General features: G+C 40.7%; 2 protein-coding genes across 3 annotated transcripts; both read left to right on the forward strand.

Annotated features, from left to right (window-relative positions):
• The first annotated feature begins 277 nt into the window (after nucleotides 1-277).
• On the forward strand, nucleotides 278-4,634 carry LOC139448781 (uncharacterized). The gene is made up of 4 exons (XM_071230316.1): nucleotides 278-694; nucleotides 2,991-3,036; nucleotides 3,595-3,687; nucleotides 4,243-4,634. Exons 1-4 carry the CDS (start codon nucleotides 278-280, stop codon nucleotides 4,632-4,634), a joined length of 948 nt encoding a protein of 315 aa, XP_071086417.1.
• A 10,741-nt stretch (nucleotides 4,635-15,375) lies between these two features.
• LOC139447804 (zinc finger protein 665-like) lies at nucleotides 15,376-25,977 on the forward strand. 2 transcript variants are annotated; one of them, XM_071229290.1, is made up of 2 exons: nucleotides 15,376-15,408; nucleotides 20,955-25,977. In XM_071229290.1, exon 2 carries the CDS (start codon nucleotides 20,962-20,964, stop codon nucleotides 23,473-23,475), a length of 2,514 nt encoding a protein of 837 aa, XP_071085391.1. In that variant the 5' UTR covers nucleotides 15,376-15,408; nucleotides 20,955-20,961; the 3' UTR covers nucleotides 23,476-25,977. The 2 variants fall into 2 exon arrangements, with proteins under 2 accessions (XP_071085391.1, XP_071085390.1); XM_071229289.1 differs by lacking the exon at nucleotides 15,376-15,408 and adding an exon at nucleotides 18,155-18,239.
• The last annotated feature ends 214 nt before the right edge of the window (nucleotides 25,978-26,191 follow it).

Genomic DNA, 26,191 nt, shown 5'->3' on the forward strand with positions numbered 1-26,191 from the left:
CACACCTGCCGATCCAAATCAAACTTTAGATAATAGAAAAATCCTGTGCATTGCATTCTATTAATATCTTTTTCAACCTACCGACAAAGTTTTTCATTTCACTATTAAAGTCCGTGAAAAAAAGACAATCTTTTCACAAATACAATTCTATATAGTTGTCCCTTTCACATTTTAATCTATATTTTTTTTCAGTTTTCCAGAGAGTTTTGTAAAATTATAAGACGCTAAAGCAAAAATCCATCAACGTCAAATTCCGTCACCGTCACGTGAGGTTACCATGAGGTCAAGGCCAGCTACACCGTGTACCCCTTTATCTCTGTCCACGGAACACCCTCTGACAAGGAGGTCGCGCAGCACTGACCCCACAGCGCCTTACATCACCGAGGAATATAAATACAGGAAGACACGGCACCATTTCCAACGCCTCATCAGCGAGAATACGTCCTGTGTCATAAAATGCGTTGTGGTTATCTCCCTTGGGCTTAACGTTATCGCTATCCCAGCCCTGGTCGGCGTCGTGTTCGGTCCCGTTATGCACGGGTTATGCAACCCCGAAGAGAACTTGTCAAACAACGTATGCCTACCCTGTGGAGAGGATGGAGTACCCGGGGTGGACTCAAGGCGCACGGAGAACGGGTTATGCTGTGTGAAGTCATCTAACCAGGATTTGCAGGCTCTTCTTCAGAATAAACTTGTGAGTTATCCCCCTTTGTTTATAATCCCAGTCCGGTAACTTGATATGTAGGTCATTATGGCTGTGCCGTAATGCTAAGAGCGATAACGCTGAGATATATAGGGGTTAGAAATAACCGAGTTCATAAAAATCGTATGTGCACAAGTTCAAATATCACTTCTCGAGCACCAGTGTATTGTTTCCGTCATCCGGACGGCATTGTTGACGTCATTCGAATCTTATTGTGACGTAAGGTCGGAATGACGTCACACTAGAGAAGCCATAGCCTATTCAACAAATTGTGGTTTTCGAGGACAGCGGTGGTGATCAGTGCATATTTCTAAAGGGGAGCTCAAAATGATTAAGAAAAAATGGATATTAAAGAAATTATTACACTCACATGTGTGTCTTACTGGTTTGACAAAACAGTTGTAAGAATTCATGTATTACCCTCGCTCTCGCTCAGGACATACAATAATTCTGACGTTCGTTTCGTAAAATCAGTATGACACACATGCTTGTATAATAACCTCAATATATGTTGAGGGGGGCACGAGTGGCCCAGTCGTCTAAGGCGCCGCGATTCGCTGTGCAGAGTCGCGTCCCTCAGGCACGCCAGATACCTATAATTGTGGGTTCGAATCCCGGTTCGCCCCGATTATGTTTCTAGGTTTGTCAGCACCATACCCGTTCTCTAGGATTTCACCGAAGTGGTAAAAATGAGACCTGCATCACTTCGGGCTTTCCTCCCACATAAAGCTGACACGCCGTGATATAACTGTAATACTGTTTAAAACGGCGTTAAACCCAACTCACTCACTTACTTTATATATGTTGCCGTACAGTAGACTTGTAAAGGCAGTCACACGGCTAACACAATATGTGTTGAAATTTCGGGACCGAGCACCGACAGACAATGAAACAAATTATTCCCGAACATCTTATGTCCTCAAAATACTGCATTGTAAGAACCGACATAAAGTTCTTACAGACTTCTTTCATAACAATGGCTGACGTGCACGAGGAAGGATAAGGACCTTTTCACTCACTGAAAATCTGAAACAGAAAATTTTGAATTACAGTGAAGTACGGTTATAACGAACTCAAAGGGACTATTAATTTTAGTTCGTTATAACCGTAGTTCGTTATAAGCATATATACAGCATAACTAACACAAATAGTCGGGACCAAAAAAGTAAGTTCGTTATATCCGTAAGTTCGTTATAAGCGTGTTCGTTATAACCGTAGTTTACTGTATTCTTAAAAAACTTATACTTATACAAAAACATTTAGCCTTTTTTTCTTAAACTTGAATGTTTTGGACGTTTTGGCCAGATCAAATTATTTTCTTCAACTTCAAGAGAAAATATAGCTATGTTCAAATCTTTGATTCAACATGAGTTTTTTCCATGCTGTCTTTCTATCAACTACTAACAATTAGCTTGCTGAAATATTACAAAAATGCTTCCTGAAAAACTCTCAAATATCCCCATTCGACATAGTTTGGTAACGTGTATCTATGTGCTGTCACAAATCTTATAACATGCAGATATTTCAATAAACAAACACTAGTTCTCGTTGATAAACAAACTGTCGGGCAAAAGAAAGTACAGTAAAGTACGGTTATAACGAACTCAAAGGGACTACTAATTTTAGTTCGTTATAACCGTAATTCGTTATAAGCATATATACAGCATAACTACAACAAATAGTCAGGACCAAAAAAGTAAGTTCGTTATAACCGTAAGTTCATTATAAGCGTGTTCGTTATAACCGTAGTTTACTATAAACACTTGAACATTCACGCGTCACTCTGCTCATTACTGTTAACTGTGATTCTGCGAATCCTTGTTCCTTGTGACGTCATGTACACGTCACCAGTAGTGAGATACTCCTTGATATGATACATATAATATCGCCTATGATACCCGTTTTAAATACTTCCCCATCGAAAAACCATTTCTTTTCTGTTCAGTTTGGGTCACCATCAATCATGGGTGGACATATGTATACTTTCTTTTCGCCGTCAGTCTATGAACATATCTGATAGCTTTTATAATAATTTCCTGTCTTGTTCATTTCTTGAATTACATTTATTTTGTGTGCACAAAACAGCCCTCGTCTTACATCGGGTGTCAACAGAGGGAATCAGCTCTCCAGTGTGATCTGATCGGCTCTTTATAGCGGTACTGCGAAAGCATTTGTCATTGCTCATAGTACTTGCTTGTATGGGACATACTGCTTAAAGGGAGACTACTCTCGGTTTAATCGGCAGTCCTTGCAATTCAAATACAAATTCATATTTTTTATTCCACAGATCCGGACCTCTCCTCTTCTCGACAATCGTCACAAATGTGAACCAGGTAACAATTACGTGTTTTAATTGTGCGTTTGTGTGTTACGTTACGATTAAATTAAAAATGTATAATGTATATATAAGTGACACGCCAGTAATACGATTGATGTGTAGTGAGTGAGTGAGTGAGTTGGGTTCAGTGTATTCATTGCCGCTTTAAATCGCGTTATACCAAAAGACGTTAAACGATGCTACTTGTTGTTACCTTGCCTGGCGCTCGGCACTAAGGATATAAGAGTAGAACTGGTCGGCATACGTCCGGGAAAGTACAGGCAGCCACACGATCATGCACGTCGCTAAATAAGGGAAATACTCTTGAACGCGACGTTAAATCCCATTAAACTTCAACTCACCTCACCTCACCTCACCTAACCTCACCTCACCTCACCTCACTTCAACTCACCCTAACCGGGGGGGGTAAATAATCAGGGAGAAACATTGAATGAAAAACCATCGGATTCCCTCCAAATAAGCTACTGACGGAATTCTGCTAATTAAAAATGAGTGAGTGAGTGAGTGAGTATTGTTTCACGCCGCTTTTAACCGGCAGTACATATTGTTCCAGATGGATCGGGCAACAGGAGGACGAAAGGACGGAAAACACCCAGACCTCTCACTCTTGGCAGGCTTGTATTAGACGTCAAGGCGACCAAACATGGTAAGTGAGTGAGTGAGCGGGTGGTGGGTGCGTGGATGGGTGGGAGAGAGAGAGAGAGTAAGAGAGAGAGAGAGTCACAGAGAGAGAGAGTAAGAGAGAGAGTGAGTAAGAGAGAGAGTAAGAGAGAGAGAGAGTCAGAGAGAGAAAGAGAGAGAGAGTAAGAGAGAGAAAGTAAGAGAGAGAGAGTCAGAAAGAGAGAGAGTCAGAGAGAGAGAGTAAGAGAGAGAGAGAGTCAGAGAGAGAGAGTCAGAGAGAGGGAGTAAGAGAGAGAGTCAGAGAAAGAGAGAGAGACAGAGAGAGAGAGAGTAAGAGAGAGAGAGAAATTGAATGTTGTAATATGTTATTAAAAACATACATACCTCGGGATTATTCTGAGTGAGTTGGGTTTAACGCGGCTTAGAACAATATTCCAGTTATATCACTGCGTGTCAGTTTAATGTGGGAAGAAAGCCTGAAGTGATGCAGGTCTCAATCGTTTACCACTTTTGGCTTGTCGCAACTCGATCACAGCGATAAGGATTATATTACTAAGGATACACCTCCAATTGTTTTCAGACAAAGAGTTCAAGTGGTTGGAAGAGTACCCACATGGCCTCGCTTTCATTCAAGGCGATCTGTCATTTGACGGAGGATTGTTTCATGTGTTGAAAGGTGGAATATTCCGAATCCGGAGTCATCTCAGTTTTGACACTTATCTCAACAAATTACCGAACACAGCTGATCACATACAATATCACGATGTCTTGAAGAAGCTACCCACTGGCTATGATGTTTTAATGACGGAGAAAGTAACCATCAAAAACCGGACGTACCTGTCGTCTGACCTTGACCTCACAATTAAATTGCGCGCGAACGACAGCGTGTGTGTACATGTGAACACCTTCTCGCTACTCTACAATCTCCCATTAGCCAATACCTTTGAGATTGAGAGAATATCGTCGTTTTGAGAACATTATTAGGAATGCTTGAATGAGTGTGTGTGCCCGCGCTCGTGTGTGAATGTAACCATGGAAACACAGGGAGACCTTCTCTATTAAAAGAACACATGATTCGATATTGAGTAAGTGAGGGAGTATGGTTTTACGCCGCTTTTAGCAATATTCCAGCAATATCACGGCGGGGGACACCAGAAATGGGCTTCGCGATTTGTACCAATGTGGGGAATCGAACCCAGGCCCTCGGCGTGACCAGCGAACGCTTTGACCACTAGGCTACCTCACCGCCCCAATGACTCAATAGGCTACCCAACCTGTCTTTGTTTTTAGCCATTTCTGCGGGATTTTGACCTGCTGAGAGGGGGGGGGGGGGGGGGGGGAGGGGGGGGGGGGGGGGGGGGGAGGGGGGGGGGGGGGGGGTCGAAATGACATGCGTAAGGTATCCGTGCTGTCTGAATCCTCTATTGCCCATCGGGGGCGGTCGGGTAGCCTAGTGGTTAAAGCGTTTGCTCGTCACGCCGAAGATCCGTGTTCGATTCCCCACATGGGTACAATGTGTGAAGCCCAATTCTGACAATGAGTATTTGTTGTTTAACGCCGCACTCAGCAACATCCCAGCTATATGACGTCGGTCTGTAAATATTCGAGTCTGGACCAGACAATCAGGTGACTGGCATCATGAGCAAAACCCCAACCGTGTCCACTTATTTACGCTTGATCAGGCTATAGGGCCGTCCATTTGTTTTTCGGCAAAGGGGCGCATTTGTTCTAAGATAAAAAGAAACAATTCTGTGTTAATGACGGATTTCCGGTAAAAAGATGGGTTGTGAAAACAGATTAAATTGCTTGGTGTATTCTTTCACTGAAATGAATTGCTTATTTTGAAAATACTGACTGAAAAAAATTCTCTTACAAAAATCGAGCGCACCCGGGTCACGTCGTAATATTTTATATCAAGATAGGATATTTTTCACGTACAGCTACAAAACCAGATATGTTTTAATTATAACTATTAGAATGAATAGTGTGAAAAATACATTGCAAAACTTTTCTTTTTGTGGCAGACGATTTATTTTTGTCAACAGTCTACCAGCTTCCATTGAAGCATAATTATTTTTTTTCAAGTGTTTTCGGGGACATTTTTTTCCGATAAATTTCCGGCTCTTGCTCCCCCATCCTAGACATCTACCAGCTTCCACTGTAGACCATCCAACAACAAAACCATTTGACAATATATGAACCAATAATATGAAGAATATACAATGTATTTTATAAAACACGTCAGCTAGAAATTGGAAATTTAAATCAATGAAGTCGACAGTGGTCGGTTTGTAACCCTTGTAGACAGATTGCCTTGCTTGTCAGTGCATGGGTACAATACTGTGTGACATAAATATGTCTTTCTTGAACCACAGTCTCTACAAGGTGCTTGTCACCAGTATATATACGTACTTTAGTGATTGATATTTTTAGATTTAAGATGGATGGTCACTGTGATAAAAAGGGCGGAATGAACAAATTGATACTGCCAATACTACTCTATTACTGTTGCAATAAGCTGTTGTTGTTAAATCGAGTGAGTGAGTGAGTTGAGTTTAACGCCGTTTTTAACAGTATTCCAGTTATATCACGGCGTGTCATCTTAATGTGGGAGGAAAGCCCGAAGTGATGCAGGTCTCAGACGTTTACCACTTCAGTGAAACCCACGAGCACGTATGGTGCTGACAAACCTGGAAACATAATCGGGGCCAACCGGGATTCGAACCCACAATCATAGGTTTCTGGTTTCTGCATAGCGAATCGCGGCGCCTTAGATGACTGGCCCACCTTGCTGTTAAAATGGATGTTATACGTGGCGACGTGAGCCACAGTACCGTGCCACTATTTATATTGTAAAGTAATTTATTATCACAAGGAATTGTTTTGTATATATGTATGTCATCTGTTAATGCCACACTAACGTTTTGTTTTTTGTTGGGTTTTTTTATTTATTTTTGTAAACATGTCTTCCATCATTTCAATGTCAATACACTGCCGGACAAAAGAAAGTATACACTCATGTTTGATGGTGGCTAAAAATGAAACAAACAAGAAATGGTTATTCGATTGTGTTCTGTTTGATGTATGGGTATTGTATCTGTGTTTAGGACCTTACGCTTGCAGTAGTTCGGTCATATCAAATTTTCAAGGGTTTACTTTATTTTGCCCGGCAGTGTATGTCGTTCACTCATGTCACAATTATTTAATAAACAATAACCTCCATATGAAATTCATTCGCGTTCCTAACTTCCTCCTTGCTTAGGGGCGGTCGGGTAGCCTTGTGGTTAAAGCGTTCGCTCGTCACGCCGAAGACCCGGGTTCGAATCCCGACACGGGTACAATGTGTGAAACCCATTTCTGGTGTCCCCGCCGTGATATTGCTGAAATATTAGTAAAAGCGGCGTAAAACCATACACACTCACTGCTACTTGCTTAACGGTTTTAACCAGGAATCTTTAACATGGTGAACGCTGGCTTGTGTGTAATTAAAAACGGATAGCTGATAACATATTTAATTCTTCTCTGATCGTCTGTGACAAAATTGTATATAGCGATGTGCATGCACGTGTGTGTGTGTGTGTGTGTGTGTGTGTGTGTGTGTGTAAACAGGCATGGTTACGGGACTCAGACACAGCATCAACTGACTCCGAGCCAACGAATCCTTGTTTTATCCTCTTATTGCCGAGCGTCAGGCAGGGTAACAACAACTACCATCGTTTGAATGTTTTGGTATGATGCAGTGGGATCGAACCCCTGATCCTCCGATCTCTGGGCAGACGCTCTATCCATTATCTATTTTTGTGCATTTATGTAATGAATAAACGACTCGTGGTCGTTGTTTATCGTACAATAAAAAAAAATGCAATTTCTCCAAATACCGATTGTCACATCTCTTCCACTTTGGGATGCGATCGAACGGCCATTGCGTTTATCTACGTTGCCCAGCTACATCTGTGGTGAACGACTTTCTTAATTGACACTTCCCTCTAAAAAAAAACGTAAATCTCTTCTGCAGTTATCGAAAAATGACATTCAGTTTTGAGTCCACGTCAGCCACACACACACACACACACACACACACACACACACGCGCGCGCGCACGCACACACAGGGACACACGCACACCACATACACGCAGAGACACACACACACACACGCATACACACACAGAGAGAGACACATACACACGAACACCACACACATGCACACCACATACACACAGAGACACGCACCACACATGGGGGTGGGGTGGTGGGGCGGGTGATGTATCCGCCTCTGATATATATAGTATTCGAGGAATATATAGTATGTGGCCGCCTCTAGTAATTATTGATATGTACATAACATTTAATTAAAGGTGCACTGATCGCTAGCTTAATTCTACCTGGCTGCCTAACACTGCCCGCTTGGGCTCACGCAGCTGCCAGGGGTCGATTTGCAACTGAGCGTGACAAGAAAATAGGCTACCGTCTCTAGTGACAGTGTAAATAAACTTTGAGTCAATATATGTACCCATTTCTGCACTCTATTGGTTACCTGCGATATTTGGATGTTCCAAAACGTGCTTGTTAATTAACTTCTTCAACCTAAACATTAGGGCTGGGACGATACACCAACTGTGCCATCCGATATGTATCACGATACCTTGCTCATGATCCGATATGTATCACGATACCTTGCTCATGATCCGATATGTATCGCGATACTTGCACTTATCTGTGGTGCATAAACCATCTTTTTCATAGACAGGATTGCTAAAAACATGGCACACTAATGATTAACAGTTGGCAGTGTCAGGTATGGCGCAATGGATGGAAATATTTGTTTTCACGACTCATTTTCACAAGTAATTATTGTTTGGTGTAACATTTATTCAAGAAAACATTTAAGGTAAGAATCAATACTTTTTACTTAGTGTGCGATTGTGATCGACACTTGTATCGAGAAGTAAATAATCGCGATCCACCAAAGCATCAGTGTATCGTCCCACCACTGCTAAACACAGAGACCAATAGGACTGAGCTCACTGAATGTTGCTATTTGGAGTGAGTGAGTGAGTTGTGTTTAACGCCGCTTTTAACAGTATTCAGTTCTCAGAAGTTTACCTCTTTGGTGAAACCCACAAGCACGGGTATGGTGCTGACAAACCTGGAAACATAATCAGGGCGAACCGGTTGCTATTTGGAAATACCCTAATGGATATAGTTTTATACAAAAAAGTATCCCTGCAGTGAAAACATTTTCGGATTTCAGATTGCTCGGATAATACGGTGACTGAGATTGATTTGGACCCTTTTTCTGTGTTTCGTAGCTTGATATTTAATCATGCCATGTAAATACTGAACATGAACATTAGATTTATTAGTGGCTGTAAATGAAACCCTATTTTGCCATTGCAAATAATTATTGTACACTCAAACCACAGTGACCCTTATTTTTCAGGCAACTAAATAGCATATAATACAACAATTACTGCTTCCTTGTTGTCATCCATGTTTCCTGGTATAACCCTATACATCTGTAAATGTTTCGTCATTCACTTGATGCTCAGATTACCTGACAAAGATTCCCATTAGTCATTTCTTTCTTTGTTCCTTTGTTTGTTTGTTGTTTAACGCCGCATTCAGCAACATTCCAGCTATATGACGGCGGTCTGTTAATAATCGAGGATTGACCAGACAATCCAGTGATTGACATCGTGAGCATCGATCCAGGTCTGAAGTTGGGTGAAATGTATGATATGCAATATGCAGAGGACAACGCAGAGGAATTATCTGTTGAGTTACAAAATTACATCCATCAATTAAAGGATTAACCGAAAATATGTTGATGATTAACCACTGTTACTCTTGCACAGTGGTCTTGTTAAAAGTAAGTGTTTACATGTGTATAGGTTTACTGAAGCAGCCGAAATACACCATACCTGGGTGTGAATTGCTGATGTAAAAACAATATACTTTGTTGAAAGGATTAGCAGATGATATGTTGATTGATTGCTCATTGTCATCTAACTCAATGGAGTTTTTGTAAAGAGCTGTTGAAGTCATGAAAATAGTCGTCGCATGTGCTATTTCAGCCGACCAATGACAGATGACACCTGTGTATGAAACACCTGAATCAAACTTATGTGATCAGTTTATTATATCCAGAAACACTACATGTATTTTGAAACATTAGATTGTTACAAAGACACGTGACATTGAACAAGCTTCTTTCAGAGCTCCAGATAAGCTGCGTATCTGCGTAAAATACGCTTTAGAAATGGAGAAATACGCAGTAAAATATAATCCAAGCATATCAAATACACAACGAACATTACAGATACGCTACAAAAAACAAACTTGTGCGTATCATCAAAATATTGTGAAGTAACCCTGCGTATTCGATTAGCAAATCAGCAACTTTTTTTTGAAATTATTAACGGGCATTCCGTCAACCTTGCCAAATTCCACGATGACAGTTACATCATGATCATTTGCCATCACACTTTCTTGTAGAAGTATCGTGGTATTTTTTAGTCCTACAAAGCTCTCGAACCCACACAACACCAGTTTGCAGGGACTAGATGAATAGTGTTTTTAAATATTCAACTTAAATACCCACATGTGTAAAAACTAGTGGGTAACAGAAATTTGAATACCCAGATAGAATTACTGATACCCAATGATTTTAAAATGCATGGGAAAATACCCACAACACCTAAAGCTTATCTGGAGCTCTGTTCTTTATACAGCTGCAGATGTATGGGATATTGTTCTTTTATGTGGATATTTATGGATACATTCCTCGAACAAGGTAACTGCCTAATATTAAACAGATAACTTTGGTCGGTTGTAATTACAATATTTGTATTTTGTTTTCATTCTTTTGCTGTAGCATTGAACAGAATCATTCTTGTTCCTCTACGTTATCATTGGGAAGTTCTTCGATGTGAGACAGACAACAATAGGTCTTTGTTTTCACAAGCCTTTTCAATTATAGGCGTGTATATGTTACAGTCAATGTGTAAAATGGGATTCACTTAGGCAATTTATATATGTCTAAATATTGCAGGCATTTTACAAACTGACTGAAAAATCTGTTCATTTATTTAACAGATTGACTAAGAATCATTAAAGAGTTCAGAAGGGCTTAACAATATCACAATAGAGGAATTATGCTTGGATTAGAAGCCCCCTAAAATAGAAATGTACTTTGACTTTCCTTCTCTTTTAATCCTATCATTGTCAGTCACTGGGTGATGAGATTAAACATCAAAATGTTTGGAATTCGTTGTCATTGTAGTAAGTGAGTATGGTTTTACGCCGCTTTTAGCAATATTCCAGCAATATCACGGCGGGGGACACCAGAAATGGGCTTCACACATTGTACCCATGTCGGAAATCGAACCCGGGTCTTCAGCGTGACGAGCGAACGCTTTAACCTCTAGGCTACCCGACCGCCCCCCGTTGTCATTATAAAAAAAATTAACAGATTTCTCAGTCAATTTGTAAAATAACTGAATATATTGGGGTTTCATAAATTGCCTAAATGAAAACTTAAAACATTTTACACATTGACTATAACATATACACACAATGAAAGAAGCAATGCTCAGGTGAAATATTTAGTTTGTGCTACAAGTCCAAATAGTGTTAATGAAAATCGCACAATACAAGCAAGTGACTTATGAAAACTACATCACCATCACCGAAATACTCCAAAAGACACCGACGTATCCTTAATGTTTCCGAGCATAAAATGTATTTCATTTTGTTGATCAACGTGACGATACACCCTTATGCTATCAACAAAAGTGACAAATGCGCTTACGGTTGGCGCAGCACAGGTCGCGAACTAGTTGAGATTTGTGGGATAGCATCCGGGGAAAAAACAATAACAAAGGCAACAACCAGTCCGGGTGAATTGTCAGAGATCATTGCCCCTATATGATCAACTAGTATGTTAGTAGTACGATTGTATGACCTTGTTGCCATTTGATTAGTTAAGTACCTTTAACACTTACATTAAACAATAAGGATATGGTATTAGTTAGAAAATTAGTTGAAGCACGCATAACACATGTGGTATCTCCTTGGGCCGGTGACTTCGTTCAAAATGTTCATCTGTTCACCCAGCAGTGAATGGGTACCCGGTAGGATGAGATGGCGATGTGGTTGTTCACCTTCTTGCGCCTAACACTAATAGGCAGCTTGGGTTGTATACTCCCCAGGGAGCTGAGAATGATTGTTAAGTGCACACTGATCCAGTAACCAGGGTAATAATAGCTCTTTGAGCCAGCCCCTGTGTGGTGTGGAAATATGTTCAATATAATTGGCCTATTATTATCCCCCGCCCAACAATTTTAAAGTTGGCGAGGGATATAGAAACGGGCTCCGTCCATCTGTCCGTCCGTCTCGTTTCGTTTCCGGAGCATAACTCATAAACCGTTCAATATATATTTTCATCAAACTTTGCAGGTCTGTCAGGTACATGCTGAACTGGTGCCTTTTGCTATTTAGAAATTTTAGAAATATGTTTTTTTACGTTTCCATGGCAACAAGATGGACTTAGGTTCAGTGAGGGTAGGGTTCGTTTCCGGGGCATAACTCATAAACCGTTCAATATTTTTTCATCAAACTTTGCAGGTCTGTCAGGTACATGCTGAACTGGTGCCTTTTGCTATTTAGAAATTTTAGAAATATGTTTTTTTTACGTTTCCATGGCAACAAGATGGACTTAGGTTCATTGAGGGTAGGGTTCGTTTCCGGGGCATAACTCATAAACTGTTCAATATTTTTTCATCAAACTTTGCAGGTCTGTCAGGTACATGCTGAACTGGTGCCTTTTGCTATTTAGAAATTTTAGAAAAAATGTTTTTTTTACGTTTCCATGGCAACAAGATGGACTTTGGTTCTGTGAGGGTAGGGTTCGTTTCCGGAGCATAACTCATAAACCGTTCAATATTTTTTCATCAAACTTTGCAGGTCTGTAAGGTACATTTTTATTTTTTACGTTTCCATTGCAACAAGATTGACTTAGGTTCCAAACTCTTCTTTTTTTTAACAATTTCCATGACAAGTTCCACCTCGGTTAAAAAAGGTTAGTGTTTGTTTAGATTAAATTATGTCATAAATTCTGCAACATGGGTGGGGGATATAGCCACGTTAGTGGCAAACTCTTGTTATTATTATTATTAGTTATGATTTATTCTTTAGCATTGTATACCTGAATTCATTCATTTCATAGCTCTGCACAGTAAGCTTTCGCTCAGTTTAACCCCCACTAATCGTCACACTGCATGCACAGTCTCCACAGCTGTTTGTAGTCATTAATCATGTCAATAATTGGGGTTTGTTTTGTTTGTTTGTTTGTTGTTTAACGCCGCACTCAGCAATATTCAAGCTATGTGACAGCGGTCTGTAAATAATAGAGTCTGGACCAGACAATCCAGTGAATGACATCATGAGCATCGATCCACGCAATTGGGATCGATGACAAGCATCAACCAAATCAGCGAGCCTGACCACCAGATCCCGTTAGTCGCCTCTTACGACAAGCATAGTCACCTTTTATGGCTATCATGGGTTGGTGAAGACCTAGTCTACCCCGAAACTTCACAGGTCTAATAATTGGGACACAAGCCCTATCGGCTACCCATATCAGCCAAAACTTAATTAGCACAGTTACAAACCAAAGACATAACCTTCAAAAGCAACAATACAAATTCAGTGTCATATTTTCCACAAGTAGAGTCTTATTTTATTTGTTTATCTACCTTATTCTTTTATTCAAGATAACCTCCAACACAGTTGTGTGCAGCAACCATTTCCTGAAGGATGACTTCAAGTGGACACCAAACAGGACGACGCTGAAGCGAGGTGCGGTTCCCTCGGTGTTTCAGTGGCCTGTGGGCAGTGGGGCTACTGGCTGGAACTGGACGTTAACCTCAAGGAGACACTCTTGTCATAGAGGTAACAACGTGTGTGGTCTTATGTTGATTAATAAATAATTTGCATACTCGTATATGCAAGGGGCCGACGTATGGTTCCTGTAGGAAGTCACAACTTGGAGACGATGGCTTGTGGTATATATACAGTTTTACTTTATACGTGTAGATATATACATACAAAAGACACTATGTGCCAGGTCAGCACATAGTGGTAGTGGTTGTTGTCTAGGTGCCCCGGAGCACCCAGCCTAACCCTAGCTAGGCTAAGGGTAAGACCTTTCTTTCTCCTCCCTTTCTCTCTCGACCAAGGCTTATATAGCCAAGGTCACCTGACATTTAGTAAGTAATAAATATAAATGTAAACAGTAATTCATCAGCAGGATGGCAGACGGTCGATGAACACAAAAATGGGGATTAACAATTAGGATTAGCATCTTATAAATAACAGCAATTAAGTGTTTCAAGGCATATAGATGTCATGGCTCCAGGGTAATGAGCCTTTTAAATCAAATGTTCTTCAGACAATGGGTGTCATAAATCAGTTTCTATGACAGAGGTAAGATTATGGCTGTGTACATTCTTCAGGACAAAGTAAACACAATTTATTGATAATAACTTCTTTATTTTACTGTGATGGCAACGTTTCAGTATAGATCGTTATACTGTTGTCAAGCAAGGCTTCAAGGATCTGTACTGAAACATCGCCATTACAGTAAAATAAAGAAGTTGTTTGTCATCCATAACTTGTGTCTGCTTTGTCATCCTCAACTTCTAAGTAATGCCTATCAAACAATACATTCTCCGGGGTTCAAATTCTTTGTATTTTAGTCTCTGTGGCATGGTTAAAATGGTAATGGCACTGTTAAAGTAAGTTCCACGGGTCTGAAGGGAAGGTACACTTAGAAAACAATTTTTAAGCATTACCTTGTGACAATTTTGATTTATACAACCACACATAAACGTGATGAAAACATGGAACATGTTGAACGTATGAACGCACTTAATGCACAGCATGATTCACAAAATATATTGGACCCGTGATCATACCGGCAAGAATAGGTCTTCAGCAACCCATGCTTGCCATAAAAGGCGACTATGGTTGTCGTAAGAGTCGACTAAAAGGATTGGATGGTCAGACTCGCTGACTTGGTTGATGCATATCATCGCATCCCATCGATGCTTATGATGTCAATCACTGGATTGTCTGGTCTAGACTTGATTACTTTTAGACTGCCATTTAGCTAGAATATTGCTGAGTGTGGCTGTGAACATTAAACAAACACACAAACAAACACTAAATATTTTTTGGGTAGTCAGAAATGAAAAAGGGGGTATTATTAATCTTAGTGAAAGGGTGGGGGCAATCTCATAAATCACAACAGCTTATTTTCTTGCCTGACTTTCACTGAGTTTGATATTGATCACATTTGTTCCTCTAGTTGGCACACTTTAATTTCAATTTCACACCTAAACATCATTATGAGTGTCTTGTGGAAAACTTGAAAAATAATATATTTCTATCCCTGATTCTCTACAGCAGTGAAATAACATGTGTTGCAAATGTCAATGATATTTCAGTTATATATGACACACAGGTAGGTAATAAAAACGTTAATAAGTACCTGTAAAAACACTGACCAGTGACCACTACTTCAGCAATATAGGAAAAATTACTGGCGTAGAGCATTCAAGTGACCATAACTGAAACGTGTTTGATTTTCACAAATGTATTTCAGATGATGCTGATCAAGAGTCTGAGAACATTTCATCGGGTGACGAAGCTCCCACAAGTCATCCGTCGCCATCTCAGATACAGTAAGAATGACAAATCATATTTAATCGTATTAAATTAATTTTGCAAATTGACATGGTTTTGAAGTAGATGTTAATGAATACAAAACAACAAATTTCTATATCCTATAGTATTTACATAAAGATTATTGATATTTAGATATTATCTGAAATATTAAATGATTTTTAGCCTGTGTATTCGATGAACCTTCTTTGTTTATATTTTCCTTAAGTTATTCATGTGTTCAAGGACCACCTCCGTGGTCTAGAGGTAGAGCGTCCAACCGGAGAGCGGAAGGTCCAGGGTTTGATCCCCGGCCGCGTCATACCAAAAGACGCTAAAAAATGGTACTTGTTGTTACCCTGTCTGGCGCTCAGTATTAAGCGTCTAAAACAAGGACTGGTCAGCTCGGAGTCAGTATACTGTGTCAGAGTGGGGTATTCATGTTAAATTGTGGCATGGTATCTCAGTGGGCTAGCACTATAAATCGGCATCAGTAATAAGCACAACAATCATTTCACAGATAATATTTTCAATTGTTGATAATGCAGGAACAAAATAATCAAGTCTTTCAATAGTGCAAAATATCCCGACACAAATTGCAATTTATGTGGGTTAATTGTATTGCTGTAGGTTACTGAATCCTATCATATTGATCTGATATTTTGTTCTCTTTGAAAGTTTTTCAGTAACTATGATATAGCTAAGTGAACAAATTTGGTTGGTTGGTTTGTTGTTTAACGCTGCACTTAGCAATATTCCAGCTATATGACGGCGGTCTGTAAATGATAAAGTCTGGACCAGACAATCCAGTGACTGATATCATGAGCATTGATCCACGCAATTGGGATATGACATGCATCATTCAGAAGTACAACTATCTTGATCTAGCATGGAATTGCTTATGCTGATTGATCTAGAGTATGTTTTGTTTGTTTGTTGTTTAACGCCGCACTCAGCTATATTCCAGGATATAATGGCAGTCTGTAAATAATCACGTCTGGACCAGACAATCCAGTGATTGATAACATGAGCATCAGTCCACGCAATTGGGATCGATGACATGCATCAACCAAGTCAGCGAGTCCCCTCTTACGACAAGCATAGTCGCCTTTTACAGCAAGCATGGGTTGCTGGAGACCTATTCTACCCCTGATCTTCACGGGTCTCTAGAGTATGTAGCTGAAGATGTATCAATGCTGCTTGCAATGATAAAGCTACATTTCAAATTAGAATTCTGTTTTGTTGAAGTTGAGTCTTCTGTTTTGCTCATATGTTGATAATGACTTCCATTGACAATATTTCGAAGTCATGACTTTAGAGTAGCCTCCCTAAGCTGCTGGACAGCATCCAAAACATCAGATATCCGGTCATATAACTTATCGTATTGTGTTGTTAAAAACAGCGATTACTCAGTTCATGGATATATGCTTCAGTTTGTTTCTTGTTTAATGACATACTCAGCAATATTCCAGCTATATGACGTCCGTCTGTTAAAAAAATCGAGAATGGGCCAGACAAACCAGTGATTGAAATCATGAGCATTGATCAATGCAATTGGGACACGATGACATGCATCAACCAAGTCAGCGATCCTGGCCACCCGATCCCATTAATCACCTTTTACTACAAGCATAGTCGCCTCTTACAAGAAATAAGGGTTGCTGAGGATCTATTCTAACCAGTATCTTCACGGGTCTATGCTTCAGAAAAGTATTTTTAGCCCTTTCCACCTGTGATATTCAAGAACTACTGGGACAGTTTCTAAATATACTGTTCCACAAAAGAAAATTGAAATCAGGAAGTACACTTTTTGTGCATTTGCCGCAATTATGCCAATTCGACTTTGTCCATGTTTGTCTTGTTCTGGTTTAGATATGAATATTCATGAGGCCTCATTAAGAATGGTCTGTTGTCCCCAAAACTTGAAATACACTCTCTATATATTATACTGTCACGTTTTCGGCACAGAACGTACTGTGAGTGAGTGAGTTGGGTTTAACGCCGCTTTTAACAGTATTTCAGTTATATCACGGCTTGTCAGCTTAATGTGGGAGGAAAGCCCGAAGTGGTGCAGATCTCAGACGTTTACCACTTCTGTGAAACCTACAAGCACGGGTATGGTGCTGACAAACCTAGAAACATAAACGGGGCGAACGAGGATTCGAACCCACAATCATAGGTTTCTGGCGTGCCCAAGGGACGCAACTCTGCACAGCGAATCGCGGCGCCTTAGACGACTGGGTCACCTGTGCCCCCCCTCCGGAATGTACTGCCACACCTACTTTGAATAATGTAGTAACTGCAAATTTACTTAGCGTTGCCTATTATTGAACATTAAAATTATTTTACATTACCGACCAACAATGACTGAGAAAGAAGTGCTATTCTACAAATATTAGCTTCCGTGGTAATGCAGCCATCTAATCAGCTGTTTCAATCAGAGGAGTTTTATTCTGATTTGATGGCCTCTCAATGACCAATCAGAATTGATTAAATTCCTATTACATCAAATAATTTTACCACAGCTAAGAAAAAAATGGTTTCAGTGTGGCCATGTTTCTGAGTTAAGCTGATCAAATATATTGTTTCTTTCGTAAAAGTCTATTGATAAAAGATAAAAAAAATTAATATGTATTACAAAGCATCTTTAAAAACCCGCTTCTGATTTTGACGAATTGACTGCTGGAATCGATCTTGTGTCGCCCAAACAGAGGTTTTGATATCCACTGCAATAGAAAAGTTAGAGTTAGCTCCCTTACTCAACATGGAGGAAAGGGAGAATTTCCTTTGAATTTGTAAATTTTATCTTGAATAACTACTTTCTGCGTGAAGATAAGAGGGATTTGGACAGGTACTTTGTTCTTTTATTACCAATACTTTATGCATCATTTTATTTTCTTCAAATATGTTGACTGCGTGCAACGTCCGGGGTGTATTTCATGCACAGACCGAACGAAACATCGGATTTTCATATATTCATAATACTTCCGTAGACACTTACAAAAAATAGACACCCCTGCCGATACTAAGGATATATTTAAAGAATACATACTGAATATCGACAAGGACAACTATCCTGTGTCATTTATGGGCAATTGTCAGTGTTTAGACTCGAATTATATGGCTTGAAAGTAAATACTGACTTCACGCCGAAAGCGTTGTTGAATTCAGTACTCGAATCAAGATAGTTACAACAGTGAACATTGGGTAAGGGCATATGGCATATACTTCGATACCTACAGAAAACAATCTTGTGTGAACCTTATTTATTATTTCAACGTGGACGATAGGAAGAGCTGGCTCTTTTAGGCCTGTAAATATAGATATTCACCCTACTTCACTATTTGATGAGGTCGTTGTCAACACAGGTACTATAGAAATGTACCCTTCTTTATACACAAATGACCCCCACGTACCTGTCTGTGCTCAAAAAAGTCCCTAATCGTGGTAATAATTACACAACAAAAGCCAGGTTTGTAGAACACAGCTGCGGCATATTGCGCTTGTGTTGCACTTGTTAATGATTTAACAGGACACTATGTTGACGGTTCTGTTTGTTTGTAATTCCATGAAATAATTTCCGAGTGTTTCGTCACATACCTGATTCAAATCTCAAATCAAAACAATGGAGCCCGCCTGTTCTTATTTCAGAAAAAGTACATTTGTTTACAAACATGAGAAAAATCTGGTCATGTGATCACGTACTGGAACACAACGGAATAAAGCGAGGAGAGCCAAGTAAGCTCAGGGGTAACCGGCTTCAAACAAACAAAGCTTTAGAACAGTGGGGGGCGGTCGGGTAGCCTAGTGGTTAAGGCGTTCGCTCGTCACGCCGAAGACCGGGGTTCGATTCCCGACATGGGTACAATGTGTGAAGCCCATTTCTGGTGTCCCCCGCCGTGATATTGCTGGAATATTGCTAAAAGCGGCGTAAAACCATACTCACTCACTCACTTTATAGAACAGTGGACTATATCAATAAAATTTCCACATTTCATGTCCATTTGGTTCTCACCAATGTTATGGCATTTTTTAGGTTACATGTATTTCATTGTTAACAGGACCAATTATGAGGGCCAATAATGAGGGAGAGGCTTTATGCACATTTTTACATTATGGCATTGAATGCATCCAAAAGGTATGCATCGATAAAGGTACAGATAGTCGACATGAGGATTATGAGAATATGTGGGAAATACCAAACTTAACCCACCTGTAAAACAGATCCTCCCCAACATTTCCAAGGTCTTCATTATTAAAATTTGGGTAAACATTTTTAAAGCTTATACATTTTGTCAACATCCTTAAATAGGCTGTACATGATGATATATGAAATAAACCACCTGTGGTCGCTGTTTATCATACAAAAAAACACTGCAGGGAGAATAAGCTACTCAGGGCTGCGCCCCTCATGGTTTATTCTCCCTGCAGTGTTTTGTTGTTCGATTAAAACAACTCCCATTTGTCGTTTGTTTCTAAAATAATATGTAGGTTCCTCGGCATGATAAAGCTAACAGATAGAAATGGTAACCATTGGTGTCATTTACAGATAAGTATATAAAAAAGAAAAGGTCAGGTAAGCACTACTTTCCTGTGCTAACAAACAAACATGACATCGCCCTTTACTATCGGATATCAGTACTGCCAATACAATGGAACTCCAGATACAGGCTGTTTCCATAACAAAACAACCTAAATAACCTAAATTTACCAGTCTGCGATTTCAACCTCTTGTCCATAACTAGGGGTAGGGGTGGCCCAGTCATCTAAGGCGCTGCAATTCGCTGTGCAGAGTTGTGTCCCTTGGGGACACCAGAAAGCTATGATTGTGGGTTTCTAGGTTTGTCAGTACAATACCTGTGCTCATGGGTTTCACCAAAGTTGTGAACATCTGAGACCTACATCACTTCAGGCTTTCCTCCCACATTAAGCTGATAGCACGCCGTGATATTACTGGAATACTGTAAAATGCGGCATTAAACCTAACTAACTCACTCCTGTCCATAACTAGGTAATATGTATATTTAAATAGTATTCCTTCTGACCCGCACTCCTAGAAAGACTGTATAGCCATGTCAGTAATGGTGATTTGTTTGTCGTGACCATCGAAATGTACAGTGTTAGTAACAATTGGTACACCTTCAGAATACTGGATACCTATGTGATGAAGCTCCAAATATGCAGTAACAATTAATCGGCTTGCATTTAACATAAATGGTTTAATATTATTAAACCTCAGAACTGAATGGGTGGCCCAGTCGTCTAAGGCACCGTGATTTGCTGTGCAGAGTTGCATCACTTGGGCACGCCAGAAACCTATGATTGTTGGTTCTCATCCCAGTTCGCCCCGATTATGTTTCTGGGTCTGTCAGCACCATGCTCGTGGGTTTCACCGAAGTGGTAAACGTCTGAGACCTGCATCACTTCAGGCTTTCCTCTCACATTAAGCTGACACGCCGCGATATAACTGGAATACTGTTCAAAGCGGCGTTAAACCAAGCTCACCCACTCCAACACTGACAATAACACCAGTATTAAAAAGGTTTTTTTTTTTTATCTTTTATAGATCGAGGATGTCACTAGAAGGAAGTGGAGAAAGTGAATTTAGCATTATGCGGTGGACGGCGCTGGGGAAGGAGGTGTTGGACATGACGGCGCAGCAAGACAAGACGGCCAGCAGCAGCAATGATGAAATGGATGACAGGAGAGCCGACTCTCACACTGACCAGGGGATCATGTACGAGAACGGTGAGGTGAGCATGACTGACAGTTCTGGGTTCAGGACCACAGACACAAGTGAGAAGGTGCGTGACATTAAAGGCGATGTTAAGGATGAAGCGAAGATGTCTGAGGTGGCACTGGACAACGGCAGTGAGCTGAGTCTGGATGCTGAGATCAAACTGTTGTATGGTAGTGATGAGGAAAAGAAACCTGCTGCAGTGAGGGCATCCAGCGTCAGGAGCAGTCTCAAGGAAGACAGTGTTGACAGTGTTAATGAGACCGAGGCGTCAGGTTATGGCGAGACCAGTGGAACAGACTCCAGCTCTAACTTTCCTGACAGTGACTTTTCCGATATGTCACGGAAAAGGAAAAGAGGTCATAAATCAAGCAGCAGACTTGATAGCCTTGTGAAGAAAATAATGAAAAGGTCGACTGATCTACCTAAGGATAAGCCAACTGATAAATCCCTCACTACCACCTCAAACGAAGGCACTCCTGATGTTGCTAGTGAGAATTCTCAGAGTGATGCACCAGCAGTTGATGAAGATGCTCAAAGATTGTTCCAAATCAGAGCTTTCGCTGAAGGCCAAATGTCCTGCGAGGAGTCCTCGCTACCTGAGAGTGAGGAGAGCGAGGAATATGAAGAGTATTTTGTATCTCACCTGCACGCCATGGAAGATGAGATGTCTTCAGAATCGGAAGAAAATAAGAAAACCGAGAAGGATGAAGATTACATCCCAACGGAAGGCACCGATGATGCAGAGGCGGAGGAGGAAGAAGAGGTGAAATCTGACGATGGTTCCAACTACAGTGATGACGAGTTTACTAAATTGGCCAAGAAGAAAAAGAAGTCAAAAGCGAAGCCGTTTGTGTGTGGAGTCTGTAACAAGGATTTCATCAGCGCTAAAATGTTAGAGGGGCATATGAAGTGTCATCTTGATCCTAAGTCTCTCACTTGTAATGTCTGTGGCAAGCTGTTTGACTTCCCATACAAGCTGAAGAACCATGCCAAAGTACATAATAAGTCATTCGAGTGTGATATCTGTGGTCGAACATTTAGTGATAGGGGAGGGTTCACTAGGCACAGGAACACACATTCAACAGAGAAATATACCCATGAGCCGGGTTCAAAGGAGGCAGAGTCAAAGAGGGATGCTTCACCCAAACCGAGCGCCCAGTCTGCTTCAGCAGAGAAGATGAAGTGTCACACATGTGGCAAAGAGTTTGAGTCCAAGAGTGAGCTGTCGTCTCACCTCAGCACCCACGCAGGCGTTTCAGGAGAAGATGCTGCAGCTGCTTCTAGTGAGAAGATGAAGTGTCACACTTGTGGGAAGGAGTTCACCTCAAAGGACAGCCTCAGTCGGCACTTGAAGACCCATACAGGGATTGTGTATGAGTGCGACATGTGTGATAAGACCTTCACGCAAGATGAAGAGTACACAGCCCATCTGAAGGCCCATGATGAGGAGGACGACAAACATGATGATGAACTGTACAAGTGTATGACCTGCGGGGACATGTTCCAGTCTCAGAAGGATCTGGACCAGCATCAGAAGAAGCACACGAAGAGCACATTCATGTGCAACTCCTGTGGGTGGACCTTCACGGACGAGCGTCCTTACCAGGCTCATCTAAAGTCTCACAAGGCCGACGAAGGAGTCACCTGGAAGTGTAATAAATGCAAGCTAGAGTTTGCTCATAAGAATGATCTTCGGGAACATCTTAAGAAGCACATCAAGCGTACTTATAGATGCGAACAGTGTGGTAGGATCTTCACCGAGGAGATTCTGTACATCGCCCATCTGCGCAATCACAAAGCTCATGAAGATATAAGATGGAAGTGTAACAAGTGTAAGCTGGAGTTCAACAAGAAGGAAGAGCTCAAGGAACACCTAAAGATCCATATTAAACACACCTATATGTGCGACACGTGCGGGGAGACGTTTGCATATGAAAGCGACTACGCTGCCCATCTCAAGAAGCATTATTCGGATGAATTACTGAAATGCAACTTCTGTGAACTGAAATTTGTGTCTCGGATTGACCTGACTGATCACTTGAAGAGTCATGTGATGGAGCTTCAGATCTGCGTCACGTGTGGAGAGACCTTCACGGACCAGGCCAAGTACCTGAAACACATCAAGTTCCACAAAGCCATGCTGCGGTGCAGGAAGTGCGGAATCGTGTTTCCCAGTCGGGGGGAACTTGAGCTCCACATGAAGACCCACGTGCAACACATCTACGTGTGCGAAACCTGCAGCGATACCTTCACCAACGACAAGGAGTACACGGAGCATCTCAAGACCCACGATGCTCCGCAGGAAGAGGATGATGCTGATGATCTGCCTGTTATTGTCATTTCATAACTGGCTTCCTTCCGTGCTTGTTGTAGATGTTAGATATCGTGGACATTCATTGACAGAATTTGAAATATATTTTTCTTATGTACCCTGACCCAGTCAAAGTCCCTTATGAATTTTGATTTTTCTTTTAATTTTGATTAATTTTGTTTTGTTTTGTTTTTAGTTCACATTCATGTTAGTCATAGTTTGATGGTTAACTTTTCTAGTTTTCGGACAAAGTGTTGATTTCTGGTGACAAATTCACACATATGATTTTAAACAGATAACTCTCCAGTAAATGGAGTGAAGTTAATATGGGTAGTGTCATGGTTGTATGTTCTTATGTCTACAGACTGAAGTTTGCAGGGCACAGGTGTCACTGCAATCTGTAAATGAAGAGTTGTGTTCCTTGGCTGTGCCAGGATCTGCTGGCATTAAAACCAACTATGTAACTTTAGCATCTATTTGCAACTTTCAAGTTCCTAATGTCAAGATTCCTTTTGTATAATATGTTAGTACACTTGACTGAAGGATTCAGTATAGAAATGTGTCAAGTTGATGTGACCGAACAAAACTATCTCGCTGACTGGGAAGTGACAGAATCTCATGTCTACATCTGAAGATTTAATTCTACCATGTTGGACATCACAATGGGAGTCATACACTCTGTAGGTCAGTCCTGTTTTATTCCACAGATACCGTGGAAAATCCCTGATCTCAAAGATATTTGGCTTGACAACTACAAAATCATCCCAGTTTTCATGTCATTATTTTGTAATTTTCCACTGTCTGTCCATAGATAGGAACAGTTTGCTTCAGAGTTTGTGACTGTTTCCAATCTAGGCTCGTACATTGTTTCTAGTGGCCTGTAAAGACTTTTGTCTCCCTTTACTAATCATTACCAATGAGATTGGTGTGAATCATGGATGATGAATTAGCTGACAAAGTGGTGTTGCTGGGACAGCCCCAGCCTTATTTTGCCCAAGAGTAGTGCCCCTTTTAACTTTGAAGTGAACAGTGTGAAGAGACTGTCCTTTCATATTTTCCATTTGCTGGTTGATCATCTTAATTTTAGGGGGCACAGGTGGCCCAGTCGTCTAAGGCACCGCGATTTGCTGTGCATAGTTGCGTCCCTTAGGCACGTCCGAAACCTATGATTGTGGGTTCGAATCCCGGTTCGCCCCGATTATGTTTCTAGGTTTGTCAGCACCATACCCGTGCTCGTGGGTTTCACCGAAGTGTTAAACGTCTGAGACCTGCATCACTTCGGGCTTTCCTCTCACATTAAGCTGACACGCCGTGATATGACTGGAATACTGTTAAAAGCGGCGTTAAACCCAACTCACTCACTCATTTTGATTTTATGAATACTGGTCCTGATTAATGGTCGCTGGTTTAATGGACCACAGGAGTGCTGTGAGTGAATCCCACATTGGGAACTCCTCTGCCCCGGGATTATTGCTGAAATATTACTGAACTATTGCTGAAATGTTAATGGCATATCACTGGACTCTTCTAGAATATTACTGGTATATTGGCGGAATATTACTGGACTATTGCTGGAATATAACTGGAATATTGCTAATGCTGGAATATTAGATGAATATTGCTGGAATAGTACTGGAATATTGCTAGAATATTCCAGGACAATTGATAGAATAATATTTCAGTTTTCCTGGAATATTGATGGAATATTTATTATGGATGGAACATTGTTGGAATCGGCATTTAACCATACCAACCCACTTTTACTCCTTACTTAACTAGATACTGAAGAATGATCTGTGGAAGATGGTGGAGTATTTCCATGAGGGTTTGGTCAGGCTGGAATCTTATGCATGTACAATGATGTCATCCAAACATATTACGTTTTATTTTGATCAATAGAAACTACAGTTATGTTGATGTCATCAATTATGTTTATGTTTTGGTGATTGTTAGAAAATAGTGAATGTTGAACAGTGGAGAGCTATCTATTGTCACAGTCCAGGAAGGGTATATTATTTGAGATGTTATTTTGCCTGAATTAAACATTTTACTCAGTGATAGAAGCCATGTGTAGAGGATATTTTACAATGAATGGTGTTTCTATGTTACTATGGCTCCCGAAATACCAAAATTAATGTTTCGTCAATGATATGTTGACATGGGAATAAGACTTAGAGTGCAGGATGTGTCCCATGTCCAGCTTGATATCGAGTCAACATGTTGATGAGTTTAAAAACACCTATTCTTTGTCTCCCTCATTGTATCTGTGAAAAAATTGTATCTCTGCATTTAGACTGAAAAAAAGCATTCACGTTTATCAAGTCTTTCTCAAATGATTTACCATTTTTATCTGCTGGCACTGCTGCAATGTTATGCAGTTGCTTGGCAACCACATGTTAATACACCCTAATACAAGGGCTGTAGTACACGTAGTACAATACTACACATATCTCAACGGTTGCAATATGGTGATATTGCATAAAATACTGAAAAAGCCATATTCTTTCATCAAAGAGGGGGGCATGGATGGCCCAGTTGTCTAAGTTGCAGAGTTGCGTCCCTTGGGCATGCCAGAAACCTATGACTGTGGATTCGAATCCAGGTGTGCCCCGATTGTTTCTAGGTTTGTCAGCACCATACCCTTGCTTGTGGGTTTCACCGAAGTGGTAAACGTCTGAGACCTGCATCACTTCGGGCTTTCCTCCCACATTAAGCTGACACGCCGTGATATAACTGTCATACTGTTAAAAGC

Source organism: Haliotis cracherodii, unplaced genomic scaffold (genome assembly GCF_022045235.1).
Source record: "Haliotis cracherodii isolate W230 unplaced genomic scaffold, xgHalCrac1.p SCAF_7, whole genome shotgun sequence".
Classification (NCBI taxonomy): Eukaryota; Metazoa; Mollusca; class Gastropoda; order Lepetellida; family Haliotidae; genus Haliotis; species Haliotis cracherodii.